The sequence below is a fragment of the Aristolochia californica genome, unplaced genomic scaffold (assembly GCF_029961685.1).
Source record: "Aristolochia californica isolate CCGP_79_NKW_82.1479 unplaced genomic scaffold, dmAriCali1.0.hap1 SCAF_11, whole genome shotgun sequence".
NCBI lineage: Eukaryota > Viridiplantae > Streptophyta > Magnoliopsida > Piperales > Aristolochiaceae > Aristolochia > Aristolochia californica.
The window spans coordinates 33,449,357-33,465,607 of NW_027181782.1; the positions used below are offsets into that span (position 1 = coordinate 33,449,357).

Here is a 16,251-nt window from a genome sequence, read left to right on the forward strand (position 1 = left end):
AGTCCTTTTAAATATTTAGTTGTCTTTGTATCCGAACTTTGTTTTAAAAAAAAATGTTGAAGAAGAAAAAGAAGAATGGAATTCTATTGCTAATAAACACAAGCAATGATAATATGTCCTTGTGCTCACTATTGCGATATTTGGATTTACGATTGGAGATGGAGTATGTATAGAAGATGGTGTTATAGTTGGTAACATATTAAGATTAATATTTATGGATGCATTGTATCCGGACTTAGAGGAGATTTAAGAAATATGACATGAACCAATAAAACAAAAAGTATCACCTGATATCGAAAAATTGCACAACTCTTTGGTTGTAAAAAATATAATACAAGGAAGAATAGATAAATGGTAAGAACAAATATATATATATATATCTAATATAATCTCAAACTCGATATGATGGTTATATCATAATTTTAAAATAAGAACTTGATAATTAGATAGTATTGAACGTTAAGTTTCTCAACAAACTATTTGTCAATGTTGGATAACATGGAATTTTTTCAAATTCCTTAAGGGTTCCTCAAAAATTTCTCACAGCTGATCCTGTTTTTTTATTGTTAAAATATCTAGTTTAATTTTTTTATTGTACACAAATTCCTATCTCAGGTAAACGTAAAAAATTTAGCTCTTGTCAACTATGTACAACATTTTCTTTACATTACTCATTACGTATAAAATCTCTACAAGCAATAATTGCAACTCACCTCATATTGTCCATATAGTGGCTTAACCTAAATTATTTAGGAAGGGGGAGGAAACTATAACAAAGTAGAGAGGTATCGAATGGGGGCTAATCTTAATAAGTGGAGACAAAAGGTAAAACTCTTCAAATTATTAAGGGGGGTCTTAAGCACTGTGACAAATACCTTATTGTAGGTTGATACAGACATTTGCCAAAAATTCTAGGGAATTATGTATATTATGTTACTTAAATATGCGTATAATATTTTTTAAATATCCTTAATTTTACTCCCTAGTAACTATGTAACATCACACTAGAAAGGATCATTGTTTTTATTTTTGAAAAATACACATTGCCATGCATCAGCATTTAATGGTGGAAAATTTGTTGTTAATTTAGAAGGCAATTTGTGATACTCTCAAATGAGAGGAACTAGCATCAACTTTACAAGAAATCACTCTCCACAGCTGGACTTCAAAAATATATATCAAGCACAACATATGAAACACTTATCAGTTATACTTCAATAGGGTATATTGAGAAAATGGTTTGATCAGGATATCAGAAGAATGGGGTGCAATTCCTATGCAAGTGCAAAATGTCCAAGTACATCGGAATGGCCAAATTCTAGTGGCAAGTAGGACCAGCCAACTTTAGAATCTTGAATTCACTTAATGAAAACTTAATGAAACATCGATCCCCCCCTATAATTTCTATGTAGCTCGTGATCTAGAATATGTAAATTGGGTACAGGTAAGAAGAATGTAATAGGAATCAATGCACTGATAGTCATAGATAATGTGTTAAAAAAAACTTGAAAAGATTGTGGGGTGGGGTAACCCCGCCCTCGCAATATCTTTTGGTTGATGGAGAGTGACTGATACTCTATCCATCATCTAACGGAGCCTATTCATTTTGGTGAATAGGTTGTAGGCTCCTCCCTTGCTGACTGTGAAGAGGATAGAAGCAATGTTTCATCACCCAACTTATATTTCAAGGAAGGGTCATGAGAATCCCCAACCTCCTTGTTGTGACAAAGTGATTTTGTTTCCATGGAAGGGAGTATGTGGGATTGCTTGATTAGTGATGCAAAAGAAATGGTACAAGAGGAAGAATGTTTGCCCCCTGTTTTTGCTCATAAGAATGAAGGATGGTGGCTCCCATGGCCTCCCCTCATACTTTTTAAGTCAACCTAGACAGACAATGAAGAAGAAAGAGAGCGCCTCCCAATTGGTACTTAAAGAGTGCATAGTAGGAATCGTCATCCTTAATGCCTACAAACAAAGACGTTGTAGCTTCTTTCCAATCTGCATAAGCATATAGGTGTAATGGGATTGACCCGACAAGGAATGGATCATGTGGGTTACAGTTAACCAATAAAACTAGTGGGTGCGGTCGGACTTTTGTCCTCTTTTAAGTCTACTAAAGTCATCAGTTGGACAAGGGATGGGGTCAGATTGAATCTAGCTTAGTCAAAAAATACAACATGGGTCTAACAACACTACATTGAACCAATGAATGCATCTCTATTATAAACTCTTTGTTTGTGCGGAATTGATTAAGTAAGTTATTTAACTCACGGGCATGCATTCTTTAATTTCATTATGTTAAATATATTGCCTTGGCATTACCCTCTTTACATTAGTGTCTTTACATTAGTGAATCATGGAGTGCTAGAATATATTTATAATCAACTTATGTGAAAAACATTAAAAAAAACTAATAATTAGTGTGCTACAGAACGCATATATTTTGCACAAATGTTCATACTTTTTAAGTTAAAAAATTCTCGAATTAAAGATTAATCCCTGCATGTTGTTATATTACTCTCCCACACATTTTTTTAATGCTTCAACCATGTGGTGTCTATTAATTGAAATTAATTTAGAACTTGCCTTGACTTACAAAATAAATTTTTAGGAAGTTGCGAAAGTAAGTGAACTATTAAATTCAATAATTCCATCTTTATGGAGGAAAGAGGTAACGACTAAGACAAAGAAGATAAATTTAATTGCTCAACTTGTTTGTTGTGCATCTAAACCCTATAAATAGATTCGATAGAAATGTTTTAAGATAACTCTTAAGGGGACAAAGAAGAAGAGGGGCATCAAGAAAGAAAAGATGGTGAAGGGAAATCAACTTATGATGGTCTTTGTCATGGCAATTGCTTCTTTATCTGTGCCAAGTTATGCGATACTTCGGTATGTAGAACCTCCACTGCCAGTCTACAACTATACAAAATTTAAGAAGTGTGATAGAATCTTTAAAGCGGTTGCTAGAGAAACATTTTTGGAGTGTGCTACAACGATCATATCACAACTAGTTGAGGACACGTTCTCCTTTTAACCAACATGCTGCAAAGCAGAAAATGGTATAAGCAGCTTTCCATGTTGGAAGGATAGTAGAGAGTACTTCTCACCTATTATTCCTCATTGGTACTCATTTTTATTTAAGGACTATTGTGCAAATCAAGAAAGGCCCCTTCTCCTATTCCTATAGAGCCATATGCCGAAGTACCAAATCCTCTTGTAGAGGGAGGACGACGGACGGGGCTGGGGAAGAGGGAGGAGAAAAAAAACATTTTGCTGAACGATCGCGGAGGGAGCAGAGATTAGAGGGAGAACATTAATTTTTTAATGAACTAGGGAATTCATTCCACTTTGGACACCCCCCCCCCCCCCTCCCCCCCCCCAAACCCGACACATTCTCCTCTTCACCAACATGCTGCAAAGGAAAAAATGATATAAGCAGCTTACCATGTTAGAAGGATAGTAAAGAGTACTTCTTCACCTATTATTCCTCATTGGTACTTGTTTTTACTTATAGACTATTGTGCATCAGGAAAGGTCCTTACTCCTATTCCTATAGAGCCATATGCCGCAACACCAAGTCCCCCTTTAGAGGGAGGACAAAGGACGGGGTGGGGAAGATGGAGGAGAAAAAAACATTTTGCTGAACGATCGGAGGGAGCAGAAAGATTTGCAAAATAGGTAAAAACCAATTTTCCCCCAATGATCTCACTTCAATTTAAATCTTTTTATACTAAATATTTTAATGAACTAGGGAATTCATTGTATAATCTGACTTCAATTTAAATCTTCTTTTTACACTAACGCCATTTTTTAATGAATTACGGAATTCATTCCATGGACAATTTAAATTTTTTTAAACTATCGCCATTTTATAGTTCTGAATATTTAAGTCCGTTTCCCCCCCCCCCCCCCCCCCCCGCGCCGGCCCCGCGTAGTGTTTCTCACCTCCCGCGTAGTGTTTCAGGCTTTCGATTCATCACCTTAAAGATTTCTTATAAAAAACGACATAGATCATCGCCATATTGAAATAGAAATCAATAAGAAAAATCTCCACTAGCAAATGAATCGACATTGACGTTAAGTGCGCAGCTTCCAGAGAACGACAATATCTGAATTTAGAACCTTTCGTCTTTCCGAAGCTCGGCTTTTTCCACTTGCAGTAAAAATTTGCACTTAAGATAAAAATTCATCCATATACACCCTTTACTTTACATTTAAGTAATACGGATTTAAAAAAAAAAAAAAAACTTCCAGAGAACTCCAAGCAGTACTATAGCAGTTCAGTCTCCCCAGAATCTACAGAATACAAAAATTTCTCGAGAGAGACAATCCGAAAAGCTCACTCAAGAAATTTCAGAATCTAAAACCCGACACCCAAAAAGATTAGGATAATATACATGATCTCCGTGAATTTTCCACGGTGAAGTTTGGAGCTACATGACAGAGCAGGAGTTTGGATTATCGTCGCTGAAGGCGGTGGAGATGCGTTCTTCAGTGGGACTAGCCATCGCGGCTGTTTTGGAATCTGGATCGACCAGGACATTTCGGACGTACCCAGGTGGAGCTTTCTTATCATACGCGCCCGGCGCGTAAGGGTGGAAGACGACGTCGTAGGGCACGTAAGGCCACAGCTCCGCCTTCTTCCCCGTTCGCATCCTCACCCTCTTTACAACTTTGTCCGGATCCACGTAACCCACTACCGTCAGCTTGTGCTGTTTCGGGTCTACCTCGACGCTCGTCACCCCTATGCCCATCCCAGAGATTCGTCAGATACTAAAGACTCGGATTTCATCTCCATTAAAGGAGATGCACCATAAGTAATGTATATTCCAGTAATTTTTTGCCGAAAAGGCAGCTTCCTACTCTACTTTTAAGGCTGGCAAGTGTCAATCAAAAAGTTTCGAGTAACTGAATACACAAAATGGTTCGTATATTACGCAGTGAATGCCGGACAGATAGGAGAAAGAGATTAAAATAATTGAGTTTAAAGCAAGCAAGCAGCAAGGACTTACCTTTCATTCCTTCCACAGATTTCTTCACTTTCCTCTCGCAGCCTTCGCAGTCGATTCTCACCTTAATCTCCACAGTCTAATCCCACCCACCAGAGAAAACCACCCAGAAATAGATCAGAACTGAGAAAATAAAAGAACAGATTCCAAGACGACCGAGCCCAACAAAAAACAGAAAAAGTAAGAAAAGACGACCAACCTGCAACTGCTTCTTCTTCTTGAACTTCTTCTTACTGTGGGAGAAATCCCAGAGGTTGGTGATGTAGTCAAGAGCACCCATGTCGAGAATGACAAACTCTTTCAGCAAAAAATATCTCAATTGTCCAACTGTCCTCACGCAATCGCTGCTTTAAACAAACGACTCCAAGTCTTCTCGTTTCTGCTTCATCTTCTGTATTTATAGAGAGGCGAGTGGAAGATAAGGGAAAGGGCGGGAACAGAGCGCAGTGTTCGAAGTGTGTAGGCGTTTCCTACATAGCACATGAGGTCCCCAGGATCGACACGTGTCGTACACGTGTCAGATTTAAGCGCAGAGAGCGTTTGGTCGGCTGAGGTGATATTCCAACAGATTAGACCCGTAGGTCAAAGAAGATGGGTGCACCACATCCCAACAACGCCACGGCCCACGACACTTCACTCTCAAACCGCCCAAAGCCATTAGTCGTGACATGTGACATAAAAGATTAATAATGGAACTCCACGACAGCTTGGACGTTAATCTCGTCACCTTCAAGGGGAGGGCCCACTACACGTTCATCACGTTGAGTGGGCCCGTAATATGATATACAATAAAACACATAAAAGACTGATATAATTAGATAATTATAAAAAAATCCATAAAGAAGGAAAATTAAAGATCAGCAAAGGGTCACAGTGACAGAGATTCGATAGGGTTTTCGTCAGTTTCATTGATGAAGGAAAGAGGGAGGCAAGTTCGCAAAGGTTTAATGTAATGTGTCTGTGTTAAGCGGAGGAAACCATGGGAGCAGTACAGGACACTTCACGTGGATTTCATAAACCACCGTATAAAAGAAGGTTTTCACATGGTAGGCTCTGCTGCTCGTATCCATTCAGACTTTTTTAATTTTCTGAAGAAAGTAGAAACAATTGACGCATCAAGCCAAGACCCGTATCGTCCAAGCAACAAAAAACTACTTTCAATTGTCTTCTCTGTAAGGGAAAAGTAGTACTCCTCTTTGTCTTTACTGTGCTAATCCATGGACAAGTAGCCCTTTTCCAGTTTTCAATCTAATAATGAAGAAAAGAAGGATTGATCTTTTGGGTATTACCAGAATTCAGAACGGTAACACAGCCTTCTGTCTTCTGGTTTGTGCAACGATACCTTGTTATTCTGATTGAGCTTATTTCTGTCTTTATTTTGATGAATCTATCAGGGGACAAAATCTGTATTATGAGATTAAATGCAAGCTACCTGGGGTCCAGAGGAAGCTTCTACGTTCCGATGGGTGGATTCTTGAAAAGAAACCAAAGAGTTGTCACTGTCCAGAATACAGAGTAGTTATTATCGCTTACTGGGTTGAAGTCCATGGCAAAGGAAGATATGAAAGAGGGGACGAAATCAGAAGCACAGAGTCAATCCAGAGAGAGGAAAAGTAAACTAGGTTTCGTTTTCTGGGAGCTGGAAAGGGAGGGGGGAGAAACATTTAAAAATAAAATAAAAAGGTTTTGAGGCCTGCTGCCTGCTCACTCTCAACAACTCAGACATCAATCACGAGGGTTTTGGATTTATATCAACAGGGAAAGAGATTGAAAGGGATCGTGGAAGGTAATTTTCTCTAGGAAGTAGGATCAGACAAGAGGAAGAGGGGAAATAATTGTTTAAAAAAATAAATCCTAGTGAGGTCTTTCTGTTGGTGTCTTCAAAGCTTAGAATCACATGACCCACCACTGGTTTCTCCTTCGGCCCCCCAAGCAAGCTTAGCCTCTTGCATTCTGGTAGGTGGGTGGCACATGGGTGGCCATCACCCTTTTTCTGAAACTCTTTCTCTCTCTCCATCTTTCTCGAGGCGTACCCAACCAGCCGTTCGAAGACCTCCCTTTTAAATCCGTACTATTCAGATCTTGGGAAGTGCAATTCATGGAAGCGCGGATAAAAAACCAGCCCAGAAAATTAAAAACGATACCAGCTTCATCTCCCCTCTTCTTCCTCTTAGAGACTTTGAACTTGCCCAGAGAAGCAGCGAGGCATCGAGTCACCTGTCCGTGTCGTTTCATCATTGAAGGGTGAAGATGGGTAAAGAAACCCATCAGGACACGTGGTCTACCTCCTGGTATTTCTCCCCCGGAATCCAATTCTGAAAGAAACTTTCGTAAGGGGTGGGGGGAAGACAATTGAATTGAAAGAGAGCCATCCGAGACAGGATTCAGTTATCACCGTTTGGTTCCGTCATTGAAACATTCAAGGCTTCTGTGCTGCTTGGGTTGGACCTTCATCCCAATTTCGAACGATTCAGTTATGTTTCTATCTATAAACACGCCTTACAGGGTAACAAAATCTCCTCCTCTTCACCTTTTTGATTTTGATTACACGAACCGAGTCACCGACGAACAGTGAACTGTAACAAGTAGAACAAGTCTTTTTCTTAATCGTTTCTCGTTTTTTTCACTCAGCCGGAGTCGCGCGCGGGGCAATAGTTATATATTCCTAGCTTTACACTTCTCCTGCCGGCTTTCTCTCCGGGTATTTTGCAGTTGTGGATCACAGAAAGAGAAGAAAAATTGAATGAAAGCTCTTCCCAATGGAGAAAAACTGAATCATCCATCTCGCTCCTGTAAACTAAGCTATATAAGAGAGATGCAATTACGATCAATCTATTCGCTGTCTATCGCACATACTCTGAGTCAGTGACTCACCCAGCCTCTATCCCTCTGTCCGCCATTGAATTTCCAGGACGCTCTGAAATCTCTGACCGATAGTTTTGTCACAAAATCTGCGTGTGCGTACGCTGCCCACTCCCATTACTGCCTTCCATGAATGCGACGCAGGGCTGGACAAACAGCCAAGGAAACACACGTCTCGGAAGGTGTATGCGCATTCCCTGGTTTTAAAGAGCTGGCCGTTTCGAACGTGGAGCGTATATGGCAGTGGATACGTGTATACAAAGATAACGGCATATTAAGAGCTCATGCAGCGCTTCTGATCTAACTTACAGTCCGTTTCGTCTCTTTCGCTGCCTTTTTATTTTTATCCCGCTTTGATTTTGACGATCTGGGTGGTGGTGGTGGTGGTGGCGGTACGAAAAGAGAGAGAGAGAGAGAGATTTCTAGGGATTCTAAAGTGGTGAGTGGGGGGATCAGAAGGAGCGGGGAGGGATTGTCATGGCTATCCAGGCGCAGGACTGGATGGAGATTGGAGGAGTTTGTGAGTTTTTCGAGCCGATGATTGAACAGCCTCTGCAGAGATCAAATCCCAACTTAGGTTTCGCCAATCAGATGTCATCTGTTGCTGCAGGTGCTTCTTTCTACTGTAATATTTGTCCTCCGCCTATGACGCTTTCTCATTCTTTGGCTTCGCAACTCGAGAGGCAGAAGGTTGAGATTGGTCGGTTCATCGCCTTGCAGGTAAGATAGATAAAGTGTTTAAGCCTCGGAGAAATCCGTTAATGGGTTGCTCAATGGTTTCTTTCTTCGTTTAAACTTGTGAATTCTATCTGGGTCGTTTTCATTTCAAGAATCGTACATGATTAATGCTAGTAGGAACTCAAAATTTTCTTCTTCTGGTCGTTTTTTCGTTCTTCTGTTTAGTGATTTTTCGGTTAATTCTTGTGTTTTACAGAATGAGAAATTAATAACATCCCTGCAACAAAAGCGTAAAGAACAACTTCTGTCTCTTATAAGAAGACTTGAATCCAAAGCAACGGCCTTGCTCCAACAGAAAGAAGAAGACATCTTAAGAATCAGACAAAGGACCGTAGAACTGGAAGAATACTTAACAAAAGCTCAGATTGAGAACGAGACGTGGCAAAGAATCGCCAGAGAAAACGAGGCGATGGTTCTAGCTCTGAACAACACGCTGGAACAAGCGAGAGAGAGCGCCTGCAGCTCTTCATCCGCTGATGATGCCGAGTCGTGTTGCGACTCCTCCTGGCCGGCATTGGGTTCATCTCAGAGGAAGGGAAGAGAAGATATCGACGAGAAGATGGCGTGCAAGGCGTGTAATTCTCGACCTTCGTGCGTTCTTCTGCTTCCCTGCAGGCACCTCTGCTCGTGCAAATCGTGCGAAGCTTTTCTGGATTTGTGTCCCATCTGTAAATCCGCGAAGAAAGCGAGCATCGAGGTTTTCATTTGATTGGAGAATTGCCCGATTTTGTTGTCTTGAAAGGATTGGCTTTTCGCCTTCGTTCAATGAGCTTTTGTGGTGCGAATTCAGAATTTACAGACGAATTTGTACTGCTCGTGATCAAGTGCTCGACGTTGCTTTTGCTTTCGATGTATAGTTAGTGAAACTGGAATCTCTAGCTTTACAATGAATATGGCTTCCGAAATCTCTGTTCTTGAGAACGGCAAAGAACTCATCTCGAAATCGGATACGTTAGTACTGGAAATCTGCAAGCAACCTCTCACATTTCCTCGTTCGAGCCAACACTACCCAGAGGCAAATAAGAACTGGGTCTTTCTTTTTTTACTTTCCACTCCGTTGAATCGGTTTCAAATCTGCAGAATTTCAGTTTCACAGAGCCTCCTTCAGATTATAGAATATGGTCATCACAGTTTCTCGCCATTTTTCATTAAGTGGGAAAATCCCATCTGCCATTTTTTTTGCAGATTTTTTCAGAGCATCTTTCTGTTTTTTTCCTTATTTTCCTTGTATCGACATTTTCAATACGAGAGATGAATTAGGAAAGACCCGTTTCTTTCAGGGAGCCTCAGCGAAGGACAGCATCTTTCCCATTAAGGGATTTTTTTTGTTTCTTTCTACTTTTTTCTTCCATGAATTCTTTATTTCATTTCCTTTTTCACGTTTGATGTAAAACGAGCCGTGAATCCTGTTATGATTTTTCTATTTTGGGATTTATGAATTCATCTTCTTCTTTTTGATTGATGGCGAGGTATCATGGGAGTGGTTTAATCTCTCCAATCTTCCTCCGTTTTCAACTACTTCAACTCGTGAAATGCTACAGTGAAATTCTTCATTGGAAGCTTTATCTAATACATATTTCTTTATACTTGTCTCTATACTTTCTCCCTTCAATTCGAGCAATCTTAGAATCATTTCAAAGACATAACAATCCATTTTAAGGGCATTACTAAGAGTCTATTCACTTTTAAAAGTAACCCAAAATCCATTACTATTAAGGGTGAAAAATAAACTAACTCGATTTTACTCAAGTTAATATAGATTGGGCCATGACACAAACCTTGATATATGCACAAAGACTAGGTTTTCAATCCTAGTAAGTGGTGTTGATCTTTTTTTTTTTATAGTTCATTAAATAGAATAAAAACAAAATAAAAAATTATTACTCAATTTGAGTGCATTGGTTCCTATTACCTTCTTCTTGCATGTGCCTAATTTACTTATTATAGATCATGAGCCACATAGAAGTTAAGAGGGGCTGATCTATGTTTCGTTTTCATTCTTTATGTTTTCATTAAGTGAATTCAAGATTCTAAAGTTGGTTGTTGCTGTTGTTTGCCTCCAGAATTTGACCATTCTAGTGTACTTAGACATTTTGCACTTGTATAGGTATTGCAACCCATGTTTTTTATATGCTATTCAAACCATTTTCTTGAAATACCCTCTTTAGTATAATTGGGAAGTATTTCACATATTGTGCGTGATAAATATTTTTGAAAGTTGGTTTTGGAAAGTGACATCTTGTAAAGTTGTTGTTTGTTCATCACATGCGAGAGTATGACGAAATACCTTCTAGATTAACAATATATTTTCCACCATTAAGAGGTGATGCATGACAATGTGTATCTTGCATAACTGAAAGTGGTGTTCTTTAGTTACTAGGGAGTAAAATTAAGGGTATTGAAAAAATATTATATGCATATTTATGTAACATAACCTACTACAAAGCTTAGTCCTAGTTACTTTGCTTAAAATCCCCTTTCAAAATTTGAAGATTTTTACTTTTTCTCCCTTATTAAGATTTGGCCCCATATTGTTCCTCTCTACTTTGTTATTGTTTCATCCCCCTTCCTAAACATTTTAAGTTATGCCACTCTTTGGCAAATATAAGGTGAGTTGCAATTATTGCTTGCAGAGTTTTTATACGTAATGAACATGCCAAAGAAAACATTGTACATAGTTGACAAGTACCCGAGATGGGAATTTGTCTTTGATAAAAAATATATAAAGTAGATATTTTAAACAATAATAAAACTAAAAAGGATTAGCCGTGAGCAATTTTTGAGGAACTGATATGGAATTCAAAAATATGCTATGTTAAACTACATTGAGTAATAGTTTATTGTCAAACATAAAGTTCAATACTTCCATCTAATTATCAAGTTTATATTCTAAAATTATGATATTACCATTGATTGAATTTAGTTTAAGATAACATTAGAGTTATATATTTCTTCTTGCCACTTATCCGTTCTTCATTTTTTTACATCATTGCTAGCAAGGAATTGTGAAATTTTCCAATATTAGGTAATACTTGTTGTAATAATGGTCCATGTCATAATCGTTAAATCACCTCCAAGTAAGGATACAATGCATCCCAAATATTAATCTTAAGATGTTACCAACTTTAAAAACATGTTCTTTACATCCTTCATTTCCGATCGTAAGTCCAAAAATTGTAGCAGTGAGTACATATTGTCATTGCATGTGTTTATTAGCAATAGCATTTCAATCTTTTTCTTGTATTTCTGAAATAGTAAAACAAAGTTCAGATACAAAGATAGTCGTAAATTTAAAGGGACTCAAAAAGACATTTATAATGGACTAGGTGCTTCAGCATATGGCTCTACAGGAATAGGAGTAGGGGCCTTTCCTGATCCACAATAGTCCTTAAGTAGAAACGAGTACCATGGAGGAATAATAGATGAGAAGTATTCTACACTGTCCTTCCAACATGGCAAGCTGCTTATAGCATTTTCTGCTTTGCAGCAAGTTGGTGAAAAGGAGAACGTGTCTGTTACTAGTTGTGTTATGATCGCCGTAGCACACTCCAAAAATGCTTCTCCAGCAACTGCTTTAAAGATTTTATCACACTTCTTAAACTCTGTAAAGTTGTAGACTGGCAATGGAGGTTCTTCATATCGAAGTCTCGCTTCACTTGGCAGCGATAAAGAAGCAATTGCCATGACAAGGACCATTATAAGTTGATATCCCTTCACCATCTTTTTTTCTTCTTGATGTCCTTTTTCTTCTTTGCCCTCTTCAGAGTTATCTTAAAACTTTTCTATCAGATGTATTTATAGGGTTTAGATGCACCACCTTCAAGTTGAGCAATTAATGTATCTTCTTTGTCTTAGTCGTTACCTCTTTCCACCATAACGATGACACTATTGAATTTAATAGTTCATTTACTTTTGCAACTTCCTACAAATTTATTTTGTAAGTTACGACTCCAAGTGGAACATAAAGTTCTAAAGTAATTTGAATTAATCAACCCCACATGGTTGAAGCATTACAAAAAAATGTCTTGTAGAGTAATATAACAACATGCAAACCCTTAATTTTAGCAAGGATTATTCTTTAATTGAAGAATTTTTGAACTTACAAAGTATTAAAACTTGTACAAAATATATGCGTAAAAAATCTATAGCACACTAATTATTAGTTTTGTTACTGTTTTTACATAAGTTGTTTAGAAATATACTTTGGCACTCCATGATCTATTAATGTAAAGATGGAAATGACATGTTAATACATTTAACTTAGAAAAATTAAAGAATGCATGTTTGTGAGTTAAATTACACACTTAATCAATTTCTCACAAATAAAGAGTTTATAACAAAGATGCATTCATTGGTTCAATGTAGTAGTGTTAGACCCATGTTGTATTTGTTCACTAAGCTAGGTTCAACCTGACCCCATCCCTTGTCCAACTGTTGAGTTTAATTGACTTAAAAGAGGACAAAAGTCTGACTGAATCGACTTGTTTTATTGGTTCAAAAGGTAACCCATATGATCCATTCCTTGTCGGGTTGATCCTCAATATGCATATGGGAGGTGATTTGTGTGACATGAGTGATTCCTTTCATTTTAACCATCACCTCGGCCTTTCCCTCTACTAGAACCAACTCTGCCACTGCCTCTAATATTTCCACCATGACCTCTAATGTAAAATAACTCAATGTTAAGAGCAAATTCATTAGCATCTTTCGCCTCTTTACTCCCCCTAGATGAAATGGTGGTGTCAACATGCATTACTTTGTTAAAGGCCGTGCATTGTGATGGGACATTGTGTAAAACATGTAGTTGTGCCCAGGTTGTATTAAAATGTGGTCCTAATCCATCCAAGAACTTAGAAACATGTTACTGCCCCTTTTTTGGGAACACGAAAAACCAGGGATGTATCACCCTAGATAGAGATAAATATACTGTCCATGCCAAATCAAGACCAAAGTGGGACCCTTCCTCAATGTGATGGTTGAACCAACTAGGTTCAACATTGAAAATTCTTGTTTGGTGCAATGGCACAACATCATATGCAACTAGAATCTCGATACATGAATTGCGCTTAACACCGACCAAATCCTAATGCGCACATTTTGACTTGATCACACAATTTCAAACGCATAGAGGAAAATCAAAGGAGATGATCAAAGATGGAAGCAGAGATTCATTTAGGCAAGTCACTTCACTTCGTCATACGAGAAAGCAAGACCGACAAACCCTACCCTAGAACAGCTTTCATTTTAAACTTGCACCTTTGTCTTGAACTTGAATCACAATGCACGAGCCATTCCACTTTCAATAAAACAGTCATCTAGAAGGGGAGGAAGGTTCAATGAACAAAGACCAACTCGACCAAAGACATATAAAGACCTGGTTGGCAATCTGTTTATCACTTTGCTAATGAGGATGAAGTTTATCCCGAAGCGGCTCGAGAGCAATAATATATCTTTCCAACGCTTAGAGAAGAGAAAGTAAAAATACCTCTTCTCTCACTATATTGACTTCCTGGCTCAACATGTTTGCTTTTACTCTATCAACACCTTTTTTGGTATCAAGACCATATGCAACATCTGTGTCAGTTAAGGCACGTTCCCCTACTTTCCATATCTACCTACGACTCTTGGATTGAGGAGGCTTATGGGAACCAGGGAGGCATCATCTTAGACCCCAAACCAAGGTAAACGGGAAAGGAGTCCTTTTCATCCAACCCCACATGTAGACCTTTTCGTTTTGGGTGGTGATCAACCAATTCAACCACCCTTGGTCGTGGAGCAACTTGGGTCATCCGAAATAGCCGAACCCTCTCCTCCAATGAATCCGATGTGCCCTTTTCAACAACTATAATCATAAAATTGGGGTGTTTCCCTCAATAAAGATTTTGAGTTGAGGGACCAATGCCGGACGAGCAAACCTCTAAATTTACTTTGTTCTTCCTCTCTAAAGTTTTCTTCCTAGTTGTAACTTGTGAAGTTCTCTTTGATCAATAGTTAAGGGATGCCAAATGTTTATTTCTTATAGAATAAACAATTCTTCCTCTTGGAGAATGTGAGATACAGTGTGAGGGTGTTAAAAGGCACCCACATGTGTAGGGTCATATTATGATAAATTGGACAACTCTTCAATAAGAGGTGGCATGACTTTGTAACTATACAAGCCAATGAATGTCTTTTTATGTCTTTAATTTCTTAAGAGGTGTAGCCCTAGGACATTATTGACATTGTAAACATCTCTCTACCACTATAATCTAGCCCAATGGGTATAAGGAAGATCATCTAGTCTCTTAAACCTCATTCCCCTATGGGAATTTGTTCCTTTTCTATCCTCCGCCACCCCCACACCCCCCCCCCCCCCCCCCCCCCCCTCTCTTCTCTCTCCCAATAGCTAGTTCCTCTTTTCTCTCCTCTTCTCCTCTCCTTCTCTTGTGTTTATCTAAAGGCCCTAAAAATCAACATAAGATCAGCGGGGGGAAATGGAGAAGAAAACAAAGAATGAGAAGAAGAAAAATAAAAATAAAAAAAGGAAAGTTTTTCATTTTTTCCCTTTAATCTTCTTCTTTCCCGATTCATGTTTGTCATTGGATTTCACACTCTCTTGCCATAATTCTTTTATAGAAAATTATATATTGTCTAAAAAATCTCTGATTTTAGTTTCTATAAAAAAATATTTTTTTACAAAGAGAAATTGATATATAAAGCAACGAAGGTCAAACGATAGAAAAATTTCAAGTAAGAGCAGAAAGTCACAACTTTTTGGATGCTTTGTACCAACATGAATGAGAATTAATATGGAGAATTCTATCTCAAAATGAAACTCCATACATAAAGCTCTATGAGACTACTTTCTATCCCAATAAATCGTTTCTTAATTCGATCTTTTTAGAGAGAGATATCCACATTAGAAAAATCAAAATTTGGTAGCTTGTTGCACATGAAAATCAAAATTTAAGCCATTTTTTTGCTTCACTTTTTGAGTTGCTAATCTTTGTTAAGTTTCCTTTTTCTTTTCACTCTAGTCAACTTGAGAATCTTTCATTCCTTAAGATTTTTCTTCTTTGATCTCATATTACATTAGTTTCCTAAGAGAAGTTTTTCTCTACATGAGTTTATTTTCCTTTTATCTCATTTTAAAGTTCAAATATTAGTGTCCTAAAAATCCTTCATTCCAAAAATTTTCCCTTGAATGTTTTCTTTTCGAACTAGTCAAGTAGTGTTAAAAAGTAATTACCTTATATGAGGAGTCTAGAAAGTTTTCATTATTATGTTCTATCTCAAAACTCTATTATTTAAGTTTTATTCAATCATTATGGTCGTAGACGAATTATTTTTTTATCTTCCTCTTGAGTCAAACTTGGTCACTTTTTATTTATCTACTGATCTAAAAGCGCTTCCTTCTTACTTTGAAGTCTGAAGAGTTGTAGTGTGCACCTCCTTCCTTTTGAAGTATGAAGAGTTGCAATGTGCACCTCCTTCCTTTTGAAGTATGACAATTGTTATCTTTTTATTCATACCTTTAATTCCTTAAAGTATTTTCTTCAATTTGTATTTTTCAAAAACATTTCAGAGCAATGCCTACTGACTCGCTACCTACAAAGATCAAGAGTGTACACAACATCCATCTTATTTCAGTTTTTTTTTT

General features: G+C 37.9%; 2 protein-coding genes across 2 annotated transcripts; one reads left to right on the forward strand and one right to left on the reverse strand.

Moving 5' to 3' along the window:
- Window positions 1-4,154: 4,154 nt before the first annotated feature.
- On the reverse strand, window positions 4,155-5,330 carry LOC137944311 (heavy metal-associated isoprenylated plant protein 26-like). The gene is made up of 3 exons (XM_068789959.1): window positions 5,212-5,330; window positions 5,016-5,091; window positions 4,155-4,747 (listed from the first exon to the last, which is right to left on the reverse strand). The coding sequence occupies exons 1-3, from the start codon at window positions 5,290-5,292 to the stop codon at window positions 4,437-4,439; spliced, it is 468 nt and encodes a 155-aa protein (XP_068646060.1). The 5' UTR covers window positions 5,293-5,330; the 3' UTR covers window positions 4,155-4,436.
- Window positions 5,331-7,297: 1,967 nt separating this feature from the next.
- On the forward strand, window positions 7,298-9,490 carry LOC137944358 (probable BOI-related E3 ubiquitin-protein ligase 3). Its single transcript, XM_068790019.1, has 3 exons — window positions 7,298-7,518; window positions 7,644-8,594; window positions 8,809-9,490. Exons 2-3 carry the CDS (start codon window positions 8,352-8,354, stop codon window positions 9,319-9,321), a joined length of 756 nt encoding a protein of 251 aa, XP_068646120.1. The 5' UTR covers window positions 7,298-7,518; window positions 7,644-8,351; the 3' UTR covers window positions 9,322-9,490.
- Window positions 9,491-16,251: the final 6,761 nt, after the last annotated feature.